Source organism: Scyliorhinus canicula, chromosome 4, assembly GCF_902713615.1.
Source record: "Scyliorhinus canicula chromosome 4, sScyCan1.1, whole genome shotgun sequence".
In the NCBI taxonomy this organism is placed as follows: Eukaryota; Metazoa; Chordata; class Chondrichthyes; order Carcharhiniformes; family Scyliorhinidae; genus Scyliorhinus; species Scyliorhinus canicula.
Window position 1 is genome coordinate 41,221,881 of NC_052149.1, and position 22,521 is coordinate 41,244,401.

The 22,521-nt window shown below is 43.2% G+C and overlaps 1 protein-coding gene across 4 annotated transcripts in view; it reads left to right on the top strand.

Moving 5' to 3' along the window:
- Positions 1–22,521, top strand: part of b4galt2 (UDP-Gal:betaGlcNAc beta 1,4- galactosyltransferase, polypeptide 2) — a 495,634-nt gene that overhangs the window by 70,461 nt on the left and 402,652 nt on the right. For all 4 annotated transcript variants that reach the window (XM_038794105.1, XM_038794103.1, XM_038794106.1 and 1 more), the window contains exon 2: positions 8,002–8,389. In XM_038794105.1, the coding sequence (XP_038650033.1) occupies positions 8,077–8,389 (313 nt within the window). In that variant the 5' untranslated portion in view covers positions 8,002–8,076. The remainder of the gene's footprint in view (positions 1–8,001; positions 8,390–22,521) is intronic.

Below are 22,521 nucleotides of genomic sequence, written 5' to 3' on the forward strand. Positions count from 1 at the left end.
GCACAGATGAATAAACAAACCCTGCAGAGTCATCACAATTCAGTTTTTGGAGTTGCCTGACCAGATGTCGGCCATCTTTTCCTTTTATTTCAAAGGTTCAATGGAGTTCCACACAAAGAAATCTCACATCTGTTCAATTTTCCCCCAAAGCAGATCTCTGGATTTAACTCGATGTAATACTCAAAACTAGTGGCCAGATGACTCATATAAATCAGGTTCCCAGTACTGTTCAATGCATTAGAGCACTTTATCCACTGAATACACATGAATACGTGCGCATGCTGGTCAATTTTGTAGTCACTTACCTTTTAAGGACAGAGTTCAATGATCAATTATTCCTGATCAATTATTCCATTAAAAATATACTTAGGACAGAATAGTCTCTAGGAGGGAAGAAGGGGAGGGCAGAGTCTCGGGTATATATAAGGTGCTCATGAGGGAGGAAGGGTCCCAGACAGAGGAACTGAAACTTAAATGTGAGGAGGAGCTAGGCGGGGAAATGGAGGATGGGCTGTGGGCAGAGGCCCTGAGTAGGGTAAATTCAACCGCGACATGTGCTCGGCTCGGGCTGATCCAATTTAAGGTCGTTCACCGGGCCCATATGACGGTGGCTCGGATGAGCAAATTTTTCGGGATAGAGGACAAATGCTCTAGGTGCGCGGGAGGACCAGCGAACCATGTTCACATGTTTTGGGCATGCCCTAAAATGAGGGTGTACTGGGAGGGATTTGCGGGGGTCATGTCCCAGGTGCTAAAAACAAGGGTGGTGATGAGTCCAGGTGTGGCAATTTTTGGGGTTTCGGAAGACCCGGGCGTCCAGGGAGAGAAAGAGGCCGATGTGTTGGCCTTTGCTTCCCTGATAGCCCGGCGACGAATATTATTGGCGTGGAGGGACTCAAAGCCCCCGAAGAGTGAGTGGTGGCTTGCGGACATGTCGAGTTTCCTGGGGATGGAAAAAATTAAGTTCGCCTTGAGGGGATCTGTGCAGGGGTTCACCCGGAGGTGGCAACCATTTATTGACTTCTTTGCGGGAGAGTGAGCGTCAGCAGGGGGGTGGGTGGGGGGGAGGGGGGGTAGAGTAGGAGGGAAAATATGGCGGGTAGTACCGGTGGGAGGGGAGCGGGCTTGTGCAATATGTTACGATGGAAGTATTGAAAGTACGTGGATGTTTGCACATTTTTGCCTTTTTTGCTTTCTTTCTGATGATGTCTGCAACTGTTTAGAAAGCCAAAAACTACCTCAATAAAATTGTTTATTAAAAAAAAAATACTTAGATCATCATAGACCATTACATTGCGACATTTGAAGTTGGCAAGACAGTTTGAACTTGCCTGTCAAAAAGTTCCCGACATGGTGGCACGCTTCCATGATCCTTGGGTGGTTCCCGCAGCCTTCAGGAACCCAGCCGTCTTCGATGAAAATACCAATGTTAGGAAAAAGTGAAATTGCAGCACTTATTTAAATGATGGTGCCAACATCATTTTACGTGAAGATTGTGTTGTGACCTGCCCTGTTTCCCACCAAGGGAAAAATGGTGTCCATTGGGAATGGTGGTGAATTTTAAATTGCAGCCTTGCATGCCACTATTTTAGGCCTGGTTTATTTAGCACCGTGAGGGGACAATCAGGCCCCATATGTCTGAGTCCCAATTTAAAAAAAACAATTTTTCCGATTGGCAAGAAGTGGTGACTAGTGGGGTACGGCAGGGATCTGTACTAGGCCCCAACTGTTGACATTACATATTAATGATTTGGAGGAGGGAACTAAATGTATTGCCTACAAATTTACAGATGTTACAAAGTTGGGTGGGAGGGTAGGCAGTGAGGAGGATGCAGAGATGATTCAGTGGGATTTGGAGAGGCTGAGTGAGTGGGCACAAGAATGGCAAATGCGGTATAATATGGATAAATGTGAGGTTATCCACTTCGGGAGCAAAAATAGGAAGGCAGATTATTTGAATGGGTGTAAATTGAGAGGTGGATACTTAATGAGACATTGGTGTCCTTGTGCATATATAATCTTTATTGTCATTTAGCCTTACATTAACGCTGCAATGATGTTACGGTGAAAGGCCCCTAGTTGCCACATTCCGGTGCCTGTTCGGGTACACTGAGGGAGAATTTAGAATGTCCAATTCACCTAACAAGCACGTCTTTCGGGACTAATGGGAGGAAACTGGAAGTCCCGGAGGAAACCCATGCAGACATATGGAGAACGTGCAGACTCCACACAGACCGTGACCCAAGACGGGAATCGAACCTGGGACCGTGGTGCTGTGAAGCAACAGTACTAACCACAGTGCTCCCACACCGCCCTACAGTCGCTGAAAGTAAGCGCGCAGGTTTAGTAGGCAGATAAAATAAAGTAAAACATATGTTGGCCTTCAGAGTGAGAGGATTTGAGTATAGAAATAGAATTATTGCAATTGTATAGGGCATTGGTGAAGTCGCACCTGGAGTATTGTGTGCAGTTTTAGTGTCCTTATCTGAGGAAGGATGTTCTTGCTATGGAGGAAGTGCAGCGAAGATTTGAAAGGTTGATTCCTGGATTGGCAGGACTGTCGTATGAGGAGAGACTAAATCGGTTAGGATTATATTCATTGGAGTTTAGAAGAGTGAGAGGGGATCTCATAGAAACTTACAAAGTTCTAACAGGATTAGACAGGGTAGATTCAAAAACAATGTTCCCGATGGTGGGGGAGTCCAGAACTAAGCATGATAGTTTGAGGATAAGGGGTCAACCTTTTTGGACTGGGGCGAGGAGACATTTCTCCACCCGAGAGTGGTGAATCTGTGGAATCCGCTACCACAAGTTGAGGCCAAAACATTGTGTAATTTCAAGAAGGAGTTAAATATAGCTTTTGGGGTGAATGGGATATGGGGGTAAAGCGGGACATGGGTGCTGAATTTGATGATCACACATGATCATAATGAATAGCAGAGTAGGATCGAATAGCCTCCCCCGCTTCTATTTTCCGTCTTTTCTTTGTTTCTCCGGAGTCGGGATTGCAGAGCAAGAAAATCCAGGCTATCGTCCTGAAAGCATAGTCCAGATTTGCAGCTAAATAGCAGTTGTGTGTCAGACCGGAGACTGCCATTGTGACTGCTTAGTCAAAACAAAACCGAGGATAGATATAATCCAAGAGTGGGATTTTCTACCCCCCCCCCCCCCCCCCCCGCAATCTCTTTTGCGGTAGTGAATGTGGCTTAGCATTGGCTGGCGGTGTGATCTTCCTGTCCTGCTGCTGTCAACAGGGTTTCTCGTTGCTTGCACTCTCCGCTGCTGGGGAGCATGCATCTAGCCTTCAAAATGCTGGGGACTTATTTGTATTGGATTAGAATTGGCTGAAAGAATATGTTTTTTTTATTTGATCCAAGGATGTTTTGAAGTGGAATTGTTGACACTGTTACAATGCAAGGCAATGCATTGTGACAGTAACGGATTGGTTGGCCTTGATTATGTGCTCAGTCTCTGAATAGGGATTCAACCCACATGCTGAATCAAAGGGCGAGGGGTGCTGCATAACCTGGGCTGACCCCAGCATAATCAAGCTAAATAGAAGAGTATGTTTCTCGAGAATAGTTATCATGTCTCACAGACCTGCAGTGGAAAGCTGTTGATGCTTTTATTATAAATATTGAATTGGGGAATGAAATGTAAGTTATCTTACTATCAAGCCATGCTGGTTGCAATGCTGTTTGGTGCCTGTGGAGTGAAACTAGCTGCTACTTGAGTGGGATATTGGCATGGATAAATCCTGTGGAAGCTTTCTTGATTAGCTTGGGCATCTGAGAGAACTTATTCTTTAGACGATTAAATGGTTGGAGTGATGTCTATAACGATGTATTAAATATTGCTATGGAACCATCATTAGCTGGAAATCACTCGAGTAGCCTCTCTCTGTGCTGGTAGGTAATTCTCAAAAGCTGGTGCCGCAATATACAGGGTGTGGCTGCATTGAAAGAAATCCATTCGATTGTGACAAAGTAGTCTCTCCAGGAGTGTTGTCAGTTATACAGAAGATGAGCACAATTTGCATAACTTCTGTGATGCATAGCTAAGTATATGTCAACTCGTCATTCCTGAATGTATCTTGTCCTCATGTGATTCTCTCGTGTGCATGCAACATTGCAAAACTGTCTCGTCTCGCTTATTTCCATTGTCAGTAACTATTTGAATTCAACATTTTTTCTTCTCTTGTTGAAAAAGATTGCACTTCCTGTGCCATGGGATCTTTCAATGCAATTGAGGGGGTAGTTAGTGCCTCATCTGCAAAATGGCACCTCTAACAATGCAGCTCTCCCTCAGTACTGCACTGAAGAATTGGCCTCGATTTTGTGCTCCCGTCTCTGGGGTGTTGTCTGAATCCCTGTGCTTCTGACTTACCACATGGCCACGGCTGATATTTAAAGAATCCATTGCTTCCTAAGATTGTAGGCGCCGAGTTGCCCTGATGGGGCTTCCAGTTTTTGATTTGTTAAACCCTTGGCTGAAACATGAACCCAAGTCCAGTGGATGTAAAAGATTCCATGGCACCGTTTGAACAGATTGGAGTTTCTCCCATTGTTTTGGCCAAGGTTCGTTCCTCAATTAATGCCACCAAATAACAGATTGAGTCGTCATTTGTCAATAAATTTGCTGTGCATAAATTGGGTGCCATGCTTGCTGACAAAATTCACTTCAAAATCTATAAACAGTTTTGGAATGTCTTGATAGATGGTCTATTGACACCACTGCCAACCAATGAGTGCACTGACCTATGGCAGGACTGACAAACAACCTATTTACTCAGCAAGCAGCGATTTTATAAATCCCCCATAACTGCAGAAAATAACTTCTGATAATGGCAGAGCGATTTCACCAGCAAAATGCAGTGAGTGGAAAATAATACAAATTACCTGCATGAAATCAGTCGCAGTCACTTTAGAGAATTGCCTTCCCTGGGCGTGATTGACAGGGGAAATTACCCAGTCATCTCCATGTTGGTTAGGAATTGTGGTTTTACTGCATGCGGCCATCACCTGAGGACTTGAAAGATATATACGTGCAAGTTTATTTTTCTTTTCTTTCTGTTTCCCTCTTTCTCTCACTGTATCCTTAAACTAGGTGTGAACTCCACGATTCATAAATTGTTTTCTTTAGGTGGGGACATGTAACATTCAATATTTCGCCAACAACATTGAGTAATCTGTGTTAGATTGTAGTTAAATTAAAGAAATTACCACATTTTATTTCAAATTATAGCATATCTCATGCCACTGATACAGAAGCCGTGCTGTGCCAAATACAAAGTCAGTTTTGCATTCTACTTTCCACCTTTGTAAATTTTAGTTTTCTAGCCTCGCCTACCTATGTTGAGAGTATGAGGGCAGCGCACTCGAAATGACAATGAAATTTAAATCGCTTACTGTGACAGGCTTCAAATGAAGTTACTGTGAAAATCCCCTAGTCGCCACATTCCAGCGCCTGTTCGGGGAAGCTGGTACGGGAATGGAATCGTGCTGCGGGCCTGCCAGGGTCTGCTTTAAAAGCCAGCGATTTAGCCCTGTGCTAAACGCAGTGATAGGACTGGAGAATTGCGAGTGTTACACCCTTATTCAAAAATGGGTGCACGGATAATGCCAGTAACTACAGACCAGTCAGCTTGGCTTCAGTGGCAAGGAAACTTCTGGAATCTACAGTTTAGAATGGGGGTGGGGGGTGGGGCAGGTGGGGGTGGAGGGGGGGGGGGCAGGTGGGGGTGGAGGGGGGGGGGGGATGGAATCAATAGCTGTGTAGGCAGATGCAGAATAATTAAGGAAATCCAGCATGGATTAATTCAGGGAAAATCATTTTTCACTAACTTGCTCGAGTTTTTTTGAGATGGTAACCGAGAAGGTTGATGGGGAAGTTCTGTTGATGCGGTGCATATGGATTTTCAAAAGACATTTTTTACAGTGCCACACAACAGGCTTGTGGACAAAATTCTAGTTCATGGAATAAAAGGAAAAGTAGTCACTTGGATAAGAAATTGGCTGAGTGACAGGAAACAATGTAGAAATAAATAGTTATTTTTCAGATTAGTGGAAGGTTTGTATGTGACTTTTTGTATGTGACTTCCCTAGGGGTCAGTGTTGGGACCCTTGCTGCTCTTCCTGTATATTAATGCCCAAGATTGTGGTGTTCAGGACATGATCCCAAAATTTGCGGAAGATATGAAAATTGTCAGTTGTGATGAGGATAGCCTTCAACTCCAAAAGGACATGGACATGTTGATGGATTGCACAGACAAGTGGTCACTGAAGTTCAATGCAGAGAAACATGAAGTGATTCATTTTGGCAGGAAGAATAGAGAGAAAGAATTGGGGCAGCACGGTAGCATGGTGGTTAGCATAAATGCTTCACAGCTCCAGGGTCCCAGGTTCGATTCCCGGCTGGGTCACTGTCTGTGTGGAGTCTGCACGTCCTCCCCGTGTGTGCGTGGGTTTCCTCTGGGTGCTCCGGTTTCCTCCCACAGTCCAAAGATGTGCGGGTTAGGTGGATTGGCCATGCTAAATTGCCCGTAGTGTCCTAAAGAGTAAGGTTAAGGGGGGGTTGTTGGGTTATGGGTATAGGGTGGATACGTGGGTTTGAGTAGGGTGATCATTGCTCGGCACAACATCGAGGGCCGAAGGGCCTGTTCTGTGCTGTACTGTTCTATGTTCTATGTTCTAAAGTATGAAATAAAGGAAAGATAAAGGAGGTGCAGGGTCAAAGGGACCTCTGTGTATATGCAAATAAGTCAATGAAGGCGGCAGGACATGCTGAGAGATCGGTTAATAAAGCATATGGTATCCTGGGTTTTATTAATAAAAAAGAATAAAGAGATCATGTTGAACTTGTATAAGACACAAGTTAGGCCTCGTCTGAGGTACTGCTTCCAGTGGGAAGGATGCGAAGGCATTGGAGAGAATACAGAGGAGATTCACAGGAATGATTCCAGGGACAAATGACTGCAGCTATGAGGACAGATTGGAGAGGTTAGATCTGTTTTTCTTGGCGAAAAGGAGGCTGGGAGGAGAGTTGATAGAACTGTTCAAGATCGTGAGTGGTATAGACAGGGTAAATAATGAGAAACTGCTCACTCTCTCAAGAATACATAAAGAACTGGTGGTCACAGATTCAAAATATTGGGCAAAAGGCGTGGATGTAATGTGAGGGAAAATGTTTTCACTCAGCGGGTGGTTAGAGTCTGGAAAGAACTTCGTGAGATGGTGGTGGAGGCAGGTTCGACCGAGATATTCAAAAGGGCATTGGATTGCTGCCTGAAAAGAGAGAATATGCAAGGTTCCGAGGATAAGGCAGGAGAGTGGGATTAGGTAGAATGCTCTTTCTGCGAGCCAAGCCAGTGCAGGCAATGGCTTCATTCACTGGAAGGATTCTTTGACAAGATGATGTAGATTTTGGGAGCTTAAGTGAATGGGCATTGCAGATTACAGGCTCTGTTATATGGTGGCTTTGTAATCCTAGAATCCCTGCAGTGCAGAAGGAGGCCTTTCGGCCCATCGGGTCGGCACCGATCCTTTAAAGAGCACCCTACCTAGGCCCATGCACCCATTCTATCCCTGTAACCCAGTAACCCCACTTAACCTATGGGACACTAAGGGCAATTTAGCATGGCCAGTCCACCTAACCTGTACATCTTTGGACTGTGGGAGGAAAACGAAGCACCTGGTGGAAACCCAAGCAGACATGGGGAAAACGTGCAAACTCCACATAGACAGTCACCCGAGGCCGGAGTTGAACCCCGGTCCCTGGCACTGTGATGCAACAGTACTAACCACTGTGCTGTCCCAGTAATTATATGTTAAAGAAAAATATGGTTCCCTCTCCCAGAAATATACTATTGATTAGCTTTCAACATCTTTTTTCAGTTTTCTGAATTTTAAAGTAGTTCTGATGGTGATAGCGTCTCTCTTTCCCTGCCCCCACCTGCTTTGTTCCTTTTGAACGGTTTAATGAGTGCATCTTTTCATTTCACAGGTAGTACTTGGAACGTGACAGAAGCTCTGGAAGATAAGCTAATGTGCTGCTCCATTGACTTGCTGTGTACAGAAAATGTCCAGACTGATGTTAGGGAAGACTTTGGAAAGAATATGCAAAGCAGTGCTCTTGTTGTGTCTAGTGCACTTTCTTATAATGATGATCTTCTACTTGGATGTCTACACTCAAAGGTTCGACATATTCAGCCGCTTTAACACTAGGAATTACTCCAAGATGCATCAGTACTTTAACATCTCAAAGCCCAATGGGACCTCACTGACTTTCCTGGGGGGCGAAGATCACTTTGTGTCAAGCAGGAAGTTGGAAAATAACCTTACAGTCACTAAGAAGCCTTTACCGATGTGCCCTGATGTCCCACAGGGGCTAGGTAGGCTTTTGATTTCAAGTTTATTTGTGTTTTTTTATAACAAGAGCTTACTAAGGGTTGTAAAGGTGCTGTATTTCTAGTTCAACATAGAGTCTTCTCACGCTGCTCATGTTGAGATTCTGCATCAACAGCCTGTCATTTCCTATTCATTGCACCATTGGTTCAAACTGGTACATTTCTTGGGAAACATTCTGAAAAGAAGCAGAGCTGAACACACTGCAGCTTTCCATTCCTTCCTTGTTCTGTCATATTGTTAGCGGGATATATCCATCATTCCAGTTAAGCTGCTGGAAGGAATGAATAAGTTGGACTTGAGATGTATTTTAACAGTTCTATCAAGAATTGATCAAATTAAAAAAATATATATATTTGGCGGGTTGACGATGCGTAATGCCAATTCAAGAGCAGAAATTACTTAAGGTGCTTCAACCAGACATCAAAATTTACTGTCATAGTATGAGACAGAGAGCAGGATTCTCTATTTGGAGACTATGTTCTCCTGCCAGAGCGGAATTGCATCTGATGTGCACACTCACACTGGGAGCACAAATCAGCAACCGATTCCCAGTCCTTAGCCATACAAATTTAGGCAAGATGAGGATTATGAGGTATTCCCTAGTGATGTCCCATGGCTGGGCACACCCCCAACCCCCGTAATGGAATTCAGCTCCCGTTCCTGCTGCTCCTCCCACCTCCTGGATTTTCTCGCCATTCCCCCCCCTCCAAGGAGTCTCTTAAATTAGGGGGTTTCTAGGTGTGCCCGTTTAATTTGGGGGTCTCTTTAATTAGGGCGTATTATTAATTAGATGGTGTCTGGTGGTGGTGGTGGGGGGGGGGGAGGATGTCAGGTCTTGTATTGTGGAAGGGAGGGTGGTCCTCCGATGGACGGTGGGGGTAAACACGAGGTCCACTGCATCTGGTACAGGCTTCCTAAGACCTGCACCAATTCTCGCCCACGTGATTCCCAGCCCAGAGGACGGGAGAATCACAAGAGCCCGGAGAATATAGTGGCTTCCCTGTTAATAGGGTGCAAATAAGCCTTAATGACCTATTTGAATCCTCCTGGTGGAGTGGGGGTGAACCTCGGTCCCAATGCCAGTGGGAGACTAGAGCACCGTAACGGAATCAACACCCATTTTCTGCCCGATTCAGTATTCTCTGCCACCCGCTGCTGGTAGTGGCGTTCCTGATGTAATAATCTTTATTTGTGTCACGAGTAGGCTTACATTAACACAGCAATAAAGTATGTGGCGGCTAATCCAGCCCGTAATAGCTGAATGTTGAATGGCAGCAGTCATTGTGACTCAAATCTATCTGTACCAGACAGCGATCTTTGCTGTAAGAGATATCTACTGTTAATTTGACAAAGTTGGATTGAAATCTAACATTTTAAAAACAAATCAACACGGATATGAAGGCATTTTTTCAGTCTGCGCTCCCAATCTACCAACTTCATTTTTCTTCCCTTGTAACAGTCTTTAAGATTGAGCCAGTCTGATTGTAACCTTGATACCATATTTGACCCTGCGATGAGCTTCCGACTTCCTATTTGTGCCTAGAAATTAAGATAACCTATTTCCTCCCCCATAACATTGCCCAATTTGACCCCGTTTCAATCTCATCTGCTGTTGAAATCCTCATTTCTGCTTCCCTTACCTCCAGACTTGACTATGCAAATGAACTCCTGGCTAGTCTCTCACACTCTGCAGTCCAAGATATCTGCTGTCCAATAATTCAGGCCTCTTGTACCTCTCCAATTTTAATCACTTTACTGGTGGTGACTGTGCCTTCAGTTGCCTTGCCCCAAGCTCTGGAATACCCTTCCTAAACCTATCTGCCTTTCTAACTCATTTTTGTTCGACAAGATGCATCTTTAAAAACCTGCCTCTTTAGCCAAGCTTTGGGTCATTTGACTTCATATATTTTCTTATGTGGTTCCGTGTTTACTTTGTTTTATAATGCTCCTGTGGGATGTTTAATTATGCTAAAGATGCTAGATAAATATAAGTTGTCATCGTTGCCATTAGAATCAAGAGCACGACATTTGTTCATGGGTAACTATGGCGATGATGTGAACAATTCTATGATTCTGCATTTGAAGATTGTTTAGACTATTGAATATAATGTGCAAGTCGGCAGCATGAATGAAAGTCAGTGAAATGCTGTCTGAGGAAGTATTTCCTTTGCAGAAGGTGGTGTCCTTACGGTAACATGTCTGGGATGTCACATTTACCCTGTTTATGAATTAAGGCAGATGAATAAGCTATGGGCTGATTCAACACTGATATTCAGGTCCCCTTCTCCACTACAGGAATGATATTCTCTTTAGGAGGAACTGAGGTTACTGGAGAAATTAAGGTTACCTATGTGAAAATGGCATTTTAAATACACGCAGTGCAATTTTGCTGCATGGCATTAAGCAGCAGAGTTTTTGAAGTCAGCCTTTCAGGATTCTGCCTACCAGAAGACTTTGAGCACAGTTACTTACTGTTCACATCGAGGTGAAGCTATTTGCCACATGATTGTAGCTCCTCAGAACTTGAAACTGGGGTGATTCCAAAGAGTGCTCCTTTGCACTCCTGTTGTAGATGGGGTGTATTTTTCCTTGTTTTGTTTTAAATAAACACTTGTAACCTAGCAGTTGTTTGAAACCTATTTTAATACTCTTGGCTTAACCGGACTCATTTTTAAAAAAAAAAAGGTAAATTTACTTTTACCCCAGTCTGTCCTGTGTCAAGTGTTGTTATTACCATGTCAGGGGGATAAGCACCCAAAGTGAGAGTGATTGACATGCAGTAAAGCCATAGTGATCCATATTTTCTGGTGTAGTGGCACATCTGTGGTGCAGTGACCATTGAACGGCACACAGGAAAGGTGACATTCAGGAATAAGTGACTTGCGCTATTCATTGCGTCACTCTGTATTGTACTGGTACTTTTATGCCATTCCATGCAGAAAATAGCGAGGTTCGCTATCATCGCTATACCCTCATTTGCTGGATTAACACCAGTTTTCATGTCATTGTCCCTTTTACTAATTGAGTGACACTGATAGTCTAACAGCCCTGTGATTTATTGTTCCAAGATTGTTCCCTTTGTCACAGCTTGGAACTAATAGATATATTTGCCAATATCTTCGCATGAATTCAAAGAGTACATTTGAAAAGTAGATTCTAATTGAGAACGATGTAGTGGCACCTGGCTTTCAAAGTTTGATGAAGGTCAAAGAACGAGCTTTAATCCATTTAAAAGTGGAAACAGAGAAGCCGTTGTCAAGCGAGATTTCTGGCCTAAAGATGAAAGGAAGAAATTATTCTTGGATGAAATAATTGCAGAAGCTGGTAAGTGGATGGGCTGGTACACAGGCTGATGCTTTAAAAGGATCTGGTTCGGGGCTCTTAATATTTAAAAGGAAATGCGCAGACCGTGTTTTAACCAGATTGTGCCACAAGATTGCACATTTAAAAAAAAAACTGTTGTATACAGAACAAATTGAGCAAAGCAAATGTGAATGAGTTAACACCATAGCCTATAACTGTGTACCTTAGTACACTTAGTACTTACTTCTCCCAAGAATTCTCTTTGGTAAGACACATCAGTCGTAAAAGTTATTTAAAAGCAAAAAATTGCAGATGCTGGAATTTGAAATAAAAACAGAAAATGCTGGATAAACTAGCATCTGTGGAGAGAGAAGCATAGTTAACGTTTCGAGTCTGTATGAGTCTTTTACAGAACTGAAGAGGGATAGAAATGTAATGAATTATATAGTTGGCAGAATGGAAGGTCGGAGTTCGGAGCTAAGGTGGGTTTGACAAATAGGTCATGGACATAAGACAACGGGGTGTTAATGGTCACATTAAGGATTGAAGAAATGCTGATGGTGACATAAAGGTAAGATAGCAGAATGTGTTAATAGAACAGGGGTCAGTGTTCAGTTGAAGCAAAATGGAAAAACAAGGGAGAGATGGCTGTATGGGAGAGGTGAACTGGTATGGGGCAGACCAAGGGAACCAAAAAAATAAAATGGGGGCCAAGGTGGAGGGGAAAGTTCACCATGACAACATAGCCTCCTCTGGCCTATCCCCAAAATGACATTAAGCTAATTTTCACTCATTTACAGTTTCTTCTTATGACCTGTTTAAGTTAACCATTTTTTTGGTAACCTTTCAGGATTCACTGAATATTTTTCTGAACTAATTTAGGTCAAACTCTGAAACAAAAGCATCTCTCTGGACTACACTTTTTTTCCCCCAAGCAGTGTAGACCACATCTCCAGTTCTCCAGTTAAGTGAACCCACCTGCTGTTTTATGATCTTGCATTTCTCACTGCTAACCTCTGAAAACAACATGGCACCATCCTTTTAAGAGTAAACTCCAAGCTGCTTCAATTGCATATATCCCATTTTCTACAGTTAAAATTCCTAAAACTAAAATTATATACTAAAACGCATGACCCATGAAGTAGATATCCGCAACATTAAGTGCTGAGATAGCTGCTTGCTACATCATTTGAAATTAATTTCTGATGAATTGTTTGAAACCTTTGGATACATGGAGAATTTTATTCCTAAGTATGCTTTGCCCCATTAACATTTTTCATAATCATGTATCTTTGTTTGTCGGACGTTTTGATTTAGAATCGAGGAGCTCTCACTCGAATTAAATTGAGTTTACCCGTAACCCGCATTGTTGGTGGCAATAAGAAAGCAAATTATTTTTGCAAGTTTGAAATGAATTGGGTTATTTTATTTGTTTATTTGATGGTCGAGGCAATAAATTATTTTTTGAATTCATTTTTGGGATGTGGGCATTGCTGTCTCGGTCAACATTTATTGTCCATACCTAATTGCTGTTGAGAAAGTCGATGGTGAACTAACGTCTTCGATTACTGCAGTCCACGTGGTCCAGGTACACTAACAGTGCAGTTAGGGAGTGAGTTGCATAATTTTGACCCAGCGGCAGTGAAGGAATGATGATATATTTCCAGGTAAGGATGGTGAGTGACTTGGGAGGTGAACTTCCAGGTGGTGGTGTTCCCATGTATACCACCAATGTACAGTTGCAGCAGTGTGCACGATCTACAAGATGGACTGCCGCAACTTCAGGCCCCTTTCAAACCCACAACCTCTGCTACATAGAAGGATAAGGGCAGCAGATGCATAGAACACCACCACCTGCAAGTTCCCCTCCAAGCCACACATCATGGTGACTTGGAACTATATCACCGTTCCATCAATGTCATTGGATCAAAAGCCTGGAACTCCCTCCCTAACAGCACTGTGAGTGTACCTACACCATATGGATTGCAGCGGTTGAAGAAGACAGCTCATCACCACCTCCCAAGGAATGGACAATAAATGCTGGCCTAGCCATTTGCAACATAGTATATGACGCTAGTGTTTGAGCAGCAGAACTTTGTGGCCCAAGAGATGGGGTGGGACTTGATTCAATTGGTTGGCTGGTGGTCAATGACTTGGCCAAAAGACTATATTCTGCACAGGAATAGGTGTTGATTGGGTCCTATCCGAGTGGGATGATTTGCAGAGACGCCAGAAAAGCAGAGTTGAAGACCTCTAGACCGAGACAAGGATGTTCTGTCTCCCCCGATCTGCCTCCCCCGATCTGCCTCCCCCGATCTGCCTCCCCCGATCTGTCTGAAATGCTGTGAGCTGCAGTATTCCTGAACCTACAGAGAACCTGAATTAATTAGTCTACAGTGAAAACTATTACTGAGTGGAAACAGAAATCAAGAACTGTGGTCCTTGAAGGAAGGTGTCGTAGAAACAGTAATTTGAAACAAAAACTTTATTTTCACCCCTCTCCTCCCCTCTGTTTGTCTTGTGTGAGTGTGTGTATGTAGAGGGTGGGGGCAAGTTAAAGTGGGGAATTCAATAATAGTTAACCAGTTGTATTTGCTGCATATTTAATTATAGTCCTTGATATAAATAAAATGCAATTGTGTTTAAATTTACAAACCTGTTGAGTATAATTATTGGGCAGCGAAGGGCCAAAGACTTCAGATATGTTTTGAAGAATTATTTTGTTGCCATTCCGAGTCACAGGGGGCTGGAATTGACTGTACCCTAGCCCAGTGTGTCATAACAAGACCCTCCGACATGGAGACCAAGGAAGTGCTTCTAAGTGGCAGATGTGGTTTGTATATTTATCATTCTTCTTCGTTCTATTCCTGGCATATGTGGCTTGCCCCCACTGACCTGGCCTTATTAGAGGCATTGTGTCATCATGTGTTAAGTTGTTAAATTGGCAAGGACTGCCCTGACCACCACTTTTCACTTAGCTGCTGCATCTGTCCTTGTGAACCTCCTTTTCTGTTGGTCCCAGAGCCTGATCTAAAGTGTCGGAATCCCCTAAAACTTCAACCTCGGCATCCACAAGTTGGGAAGCCCCGTGCTCTGTAACAAACCTCTCCAACATCTAACCACCTTCCTAGCTGTGAGACGTGCAAAGGTTTGGCGGAGTGACCTCTTCAAGCTGCTGTCGGCATTTAAGCCCTGCAACTAACTTGCTACTTTCCACCCCATTCCAGTACATGTGCTGTGGCTGGAGCTCAAACACACGCTGGGCGCTAGTGTCACTGAGCAAGTGGAAATCCTGCCGACCCTTCTGATGTAAGCTGTGGCAAGGCAGAATATCCAGACACGTGCGCCTGCCTTGGACCTGATTTATTTATCTTGACAGCGTATTTATTTTTAGAACCTAACTGGCTATATTAATATTTATGGTTGGCAGCTGCAGTTAAAGTCAGATTTCTCATTGAAATGTAATTTGCATGGCGCCTTTTCATAGCATTGTTCCAGCCACACAATAACACCTCAGGCACATCTGAGATTCAGCTGCCCACGGCAGATATGTGCAGCTTTGTTCTACTGCACAATATATTGTGGAGCAACGATCTAATGGCAGGATGAAATTATGTTGATGAGCAAGGTGACTTCCAAATTGGATATTCCTGGTTTGCTAAGCTAATTGTGACAGAGCAAGTAGGTTCCTATGGATGCCATGGTGATGTGATTTTCCTGTTGCTAATCTTATGGTTTTGTGATTATTGCATGAAGACAGTGAAAAGATTTCAAGGAACCAAATGTTAAATGGGTTTAGGCATTAGGTCACTGAGCTGTAAAGGGAGACAAATGAGCTTATATTTGTTTATTGGAAAAAAGATTAAACTGGGGAGCTGTGAGCAACTATTTTAAATCTTGATGGTAATCTGGAAATGAATGCAGGCAGGCAGGCTGAACAAGATCATGAAATATGAATCAATTTTTTAAAAAATTCATTTGTGGAATGTAGGCATCTTTTGCTTATCCCTAATTGCCCTTGAGAAGGTGGTGGTGAGCTGCCTTCTTGAACCGTTGTAGTCCATGTGGTGCACACCCACCCACTGTGCTGTTAGGCAGTGAGTTGCAAGAATGCCGATATATTTCCAAGTCAAGACCGTGAGTGACTTGGTGGGAGGAGAACCTCCAGGTGGTGGTGTTCCCATGTACCTGCTGTCCTTGATGTTCTAGGTGGTAGCAGTAGTGGATTTGGAAGGTGCTGTACAAGGAGCTTTGCTGAATTCCTGCAGTGCATCTTGTAGATGGTACACACTGCTGCCACTGTGTGTCGGTGGTGGAGGTAGTAAATGTTTGTGGAAGGTGTGCCAGTCAAGCAGACTGCTTTGTCCTGAATGAAATGAAATGAAAATTGCTTATTGTCACGAGTAGGCTTCAATGAAGTTACTGTGAAAAGCCCCTAGTCGCCACATTCCGGCGCCTGTCCGGGGAGGCTGGTACGGGAAACGAACCATGCTACTGGCCTGCTTTAAAAGCCAGCGATATAGCTAAGTGAGCTAAACCAGCCCCTGGTGTTGAGCTTCTTGAGTGCTTTTGGAGCTGCAGTCATCCAGACAAGTGGAGGGTGTTCCATCACATTCCTGACTTGTGCCTTGTAAATGGTGCAGAGGGTTTGGGGAGTCAGGAGGTGAGTTATATGCCTCAGGATGGCTAGCCTCTGACCTACTCTTGTCGTCATAGCATTTATATGGCTAGTCCAGATCAGTATCTAATCAATGGTAACCCCCCAGGATATTGATAGTGGGGGATTCAGTGATGGTAATACTACTGAATGTCAGGGGCGATGATTAGATTCTCTCTTGTTGGCCATGATCATTGTCTGGCACTTCTGTGGCATCAATGTTATTTGCCACCTGTCAGCCCAAATCTGGATATCGTTCAGGTCTTGCTGTATATGGATACGGTATGCTTGGATAAGGACAGTTGAGCCACTGAATCTGTATAATCCAACAATCCACTGCCATAGACTCTTATTTAACCTCCTCAGTGTCATAAATAAATGCAGATGCAGTTTCGAGTAATATAAATTTTGGTGATCTTTTTAGAAAATCATATTAATGCTACAGTTCAGCTCCAACAAGTAGCAATTGACAGACACAGTTCCAGGTTCAAACCAGTGTCCTCTAAGCTGCGCATGTATGTAACCTCCCAGCATCCTGCAGATTGCAGGTCACTAAAATTGCCCCTTTAAAACACTGAGCTCGTGCATCTACTCGGAAAAGATGTAAAAGTGCCTCGCGCAGAAATGAAAGGGCGGCACACAACTTAAAACAAAAATAGCACAGGAATCATAGAATGCTCTTACCAAGCTCATCTTGACCATGTTATCAACCTTCCACTGACTCCGCTGCATGCCTTCCAAATTGCTGACCATCCAACTTTGTATGCCGATCCCCATGTTAGTTGACAATACTCATGGTTCTTCCTCCTTGGGTACTGTCCCTTTGCTTTCAGTTCTGCCATCATCACCCCATTCCTCAAAGAAAAAGCACTCTTGAACCCCATGTCCTTGCAAACTACAGCCCCATCTCCAATCTTCCTTTCCTCGCCAAAGGCCGTGAATGGGCTGCCACCTCTCAAACTTAAACTCCACTTCTCCCAGAACTCCACATTTGAATCTTTCCAATCAGTGCTGAAACCGCTCACCTCAAAGTAACAAATTATATCCTCTGTAACTGCAACCATGACAACCTATTTTGGCTCCTTCATCTCGACCTTTCTGCAGCTACTGACATGATTAACACACTATTCTCCTGTGATGCCTCTTCTCTGTTGTCTCGCTGGGTAGAATTGTACTTGCCTGGTTCCATTCTTATCATCAATTGTAGCCAGTGATTAATCGGCATTGACTTTTCTTCCCACTCCTGAACTGTTATCTTTGATGTTCCACATGGATCTTAGCTTTTCACACCTGCATATTGCTCCTTGGGCATCATCATGTGAAAACAATGTTAGGTTCTACATGTATGGTGAGGATACCCAGCTCTATCTCCATCACCACTTCCCCTAACCCCACCACTGTCTCTAAACTGTCTGACTGCTTGCCTGACTTCCTGTACTGGATGAGCTGACATTTTCTCCAATTAAATACTGGGAATTGTTGTCCTCATTCCAAGTTCCATTCCCTTACTTACTACTTCCCTCACCCTGGCAACTGAGGCTGAACCAAACTAATCGCAAACTTTGTGTCATATTGGATGCAGTGGGCTTCTAACTTCATATTTGTACCATCACTGAAGACCTCCGATTACTACGCCTGTACTTTGTCCAGCTCAGTCTCTGCTTCTGCTCATTTGCTACTAAAATCTTCATCCATGCCTTCATTTCTTCTGGACTCCTCTATTGGCTCCCTTTGGCCAAATTTCCATCTTGCAACCTCAGTAAACTTGAGCTCATTCAGAACCCTTCTTCCATTTCCTAAATCACATTAAACCCTGTTCAGACATCACTCCTGTGCTCACTGACCTGCATTGGCTCCTAATCCAGAATTAACTCCATTTTAAGATTATCCTTAAATAAAAGCACAGCAGTGCAAACACTGGAAACCTGAAATAAAAATGGAAAATGCTGGATCATCTCAGCAGGTCTGGCAGCATCTGTGGAGACAGAAAAAGAGTGAACGTTTTGAGTCTGTGACCCTTTTGCAGCTCTGTTGACTCAAAACGTTAACTCTGTTTCTTTCTGCACAGATGCTGCCAGACCTGCTGAGTTTATCCAGCATTTTCTTGTTTTATTTAAGATGATTGTCCTTGTTTTAAAATCGGTCCACAGCCTCTCCGTTCCCTATCTCTTCTCTAGCCCCCACAACCCTCTGCAATCTCTGCACTCCTCCAATTCTGACTTTTTGAGTGTTCCTCAGTTAAGTAATTCCCAGATTGGTGGTCGTGCCTTCCTCGGCTGTAATACTTCCTCCTGAAATATTATTCCTTCTCTTTGCCCCAGTCAAATTGTGAACTGTAATGTGAGTAAAGATACCAAAAGTAGGATTTATGTATTTTTCAATTTATTTGATTTTTAAAGCCTATTTTGTTATCTTTAGAAAAAAATGTGAACTTTACTATTTCCATTATTCACTGCAATGTGATGTACTGATAAGTGCATGTGTATGTACATCAGCATGATCATTTTGCACCTCTTGAAAGAATTCTGTGAAAAGTAAGCAGGTATATTGTCATGTCTCAACTGTCGCCAATACAATGGTGAAATATATAACTGAGAGAATGAGATAGTCTTCATTCAGGCATGATTGCTTTTTTTCTAGCCTTCGGAAGATGATCGCTTTAGATTCTAAGTCCAATTGAGGTGCATGCAAAGGGTAAGTAACTAAATCTATTGGGAAAATGAAACCATATGGTGTAAAATCGTATTTTCGGTTTTTATTTTCTCTTCATGTGTTTGTCTTAATGAATTAATTTCTGGTACAATTCAATAATTCCATAATCGATCATTTTTGATGCTTGTTAATCACTTGTTTGTTAACGATGCATGGGAGGCATAAAGGATTGATCATCCTCTTCACAGCACCTGGGAAAATGCTGAGTTTCCAAGCTCTTGCCAAGATTTATGGAGTGTTCCTAAATGGGCTAAGTAGGACCTGTAACTTCATTAGGTGCAAGCCGTTGAGTTGTTATGGAAATGAGATGGGCCTGGTGCTCTTCGGAGCTCTGCCACCTAATTTCCCCACTTTTGTCCGTGATATACCCAGCTCCTCCAAAGAGCTGGTAATGAAGCTTGCCCTAGGGCCTTCCTCTGCCCAGAGCAACAGCATCAGTCAAGTTTCTCATCAACCAGAAATCTTCAGGCATTGTTACTGCACTCCAGGCCAAGGCCAGCAGCCAGACTTGCAGCTCCACTTTTGTTTTATGGTCTGCTTTCAGTACAAAGCATTGGCATGGGGGTAGTTGTGGCCTGGGACAGGTGTGCCATATTTCTGGTGAGCTTTATTGGATTGACTCCTGTACAGGATTGGAAAGGACTATTGTCATCTCTTGGCTAGATCCAAAGTATTAGCATAAATGTACTGTATGTGATTTATAATCCCTAAACTGATGGCATTCTGTGGCTTTCAAGTATTCTGCGTGGAATGGTGTGACACATCATTGACTCATTGAAATTAGCTACCAATTAAGGTTGCAGTCCAGGCTGTCAAAGAGTTGTGGCATCCGGGTGTGAAAGAAATGTGGAAGCTGTAGAAGGTCGGTGTCCTTTAAAGCATGTTTTGGGGGCCAGGAAGAGCTGGAATGTTCTCTCCCTTTCCAGATCCCAGTCACTCTGCTGATTGTTGCTAACCCTACTAACCCCCATCCAATCAAAGCTCTGAATGCTGACTTTCCTAACTGTTCTGTCCTTTTATTTGTGGACTCTGGCCGTGGTTCTTGGTTAGCAGATAGACTGTAGTTATACTCTGATGTCTGCTAATCCCATCTTTTTTAGTACTACATCTCAACAGGCTACAGAATAGGCGTGCTGGTCCTTTGCATAGTGTTCCAACCTCTCTCATTTTGTGAGTGTCTAACATATGACTGATTAACACATGACTGATTGATGTTAGCGATATATCATTTATGTCATACATCAGGATATCCCATCTGTCACCATTTATATGGCAAACCCCCACCCCCCCCAAAACCCCCCTGACATGGACTACGGCAAGGCACCCTCTCATGGAAAACTCTTTGTGGACAACCAGAGATAAACTAGACAATACATTGGTAGATTCTGTGGAACTAAGATCTGAATGCCGCTCAGCCATTAGACACACAGGTAATTCCTTTAAAAGGCCACACAGACTTCATATGGCGGACCTGTAATTGGGAAAAACAAATCATCCTCCAGGACCTTCAACCTCTAAGACATCACTCAGTGCTGCAAGGGCGTCTTCCTCTTCACTTTCTTCTCAAAGAGTCAATTCAAGTCCAGCAAATCTTCAAGGGGATGGTCACTGTCTGATCTCGTGTCTTCTATATCCGTCACCTCTGGCCTAACTTCATGAAGAACTGCGTGGATCAAAACTTCACTCTCTAGGGGATTGTGTCTCTGAATGAATGATGCTTACTGCTGATTGTATAAACTTCGTCAGCTGCTGAAGTTTGGATTGACACTGGTTCTAAATACAAGATTGAAGATTGTTGCGTAAAAGACCATGAATTGCTCAAATGCTGGGCATCATCTGTTTTTCCCATGATTCTTGGAAGAATGCCAAAGATGCACATTGATTGTGAAGGACATAGAGAGAATCAATGATCTGCCACTCTTTGTAGCTAAGAGGAGCAATAATCCTTTTTTTCAAAAAAATTAGAGTACTCAATCCTTTTTTTTTCAATTAAAGGGCAATTCAGGGTGGCAATTCGCCTACCCTGGACTTAATTTTAGGCTTTGGTGGTGAGACCCAGAGAATGTGCAAACTCCACACGGACAGTGACCCGGGAAGGAACTCTGGTCCTTGGCGCCTTGAGAGGAGCAATATACCTGCTGTTAATTGGAACATTTGTGCTGGCTGGATTTGTAATTTGATGCCTTAGGGATGAGTGGCTGAAACCAGTCGAGATCATCTGGCTAGTAATTTAACAGCAGCTCCAGTATCAATTTTGGAAAGGTGATATTGGAGCCTTGTACTTGTACTGTAATTGGCCAGTAGTCTGGACTAAGACTACCAATTTCCTCTCGGAGCTCTGTAATTTTGTCTTTATCTTGACTTCCCTTTTCTTCGATGGATTGTGTTTCATAAATATGTTCTTGTCTTGTACCTCAATTAAAGTTGTTAGATTTGCAGAAATGCTTGAAATGTAAAGTTTTGCTGCTCTGTAAGCATTCCATGCCCCCCCAGCTTCGAGGTTGTTCACGCCACAGTGTAAACAGCTTAAAATGTCTGCTGCTGTGGAGTTCCCTGCCTTTTTGCCCAGTTTGGCAGACCTCTCTTCAATGTGTCTCTTCCTCTCACTGATTTGTTACGAACTGCTATCAAGGTTTTCTTCACCCTATTATTCTTCGATAACACTGATGCATTTTGCTTATTTCGATGTCCCCACTGCTTACCACCATGTTCTCAGGTATGACCTTCTACCTGTGAACTCTAGGTGTGGAACTTGGTTAGAAGACATATTTTGGTATCTGCTCAACACTTTTCTATCAGTACCACATCTAACCAGGTTACCGAATCATGTCCTTTCTCTCTCTGTGTCTGTCTCTCTCTCTCTGCCTCTCTCTCTCTCTCTCTCTCTCTGTCTCTCTCTCTCTTTCTTTCTTTCTCTCTCTCTCTCTCTCTCTCTCTCTCGCCCCCTTCACCCTCTCGTGAAAGCCTAATTCATGACTGACTGTTGTTAGTGATAAATTGTTCTTCCCAAATTGTTAAATTTGGTTTAACATCCATGTCCTTGGCCTCCAGTTTATTTATCTGTTTTTAGCCTCTGCTGTACCCTCCCTGCCTATCAGATATGTTCATTTACTTTTCTCAATTTAATTCTGTGCCCTTCTTTCTTGTTCAGTATTTAAGGTCATTAAGGGCCTTTAGTGCAGGTGTTTTATAGTTGTTCAACATTAATTGTGACTATTTAGTCCACGTTGACCCTTGATTTCTCTCCCAACCTAATATTTCACCAATCTGATATGTGACATTTTTGATGTAGGGCCCCAGCACTTTAGAGTTTAGCAGCTAACTTAAAAAACATAGCGATGACAGAATTTTAAAACTCCTGACTAGCATCTTTGTCATAAAATGATGATCTTCTACTGAAAGCCACTTGTGACACACCTGCAGCTGAATCCAGCTAAGTGTCTC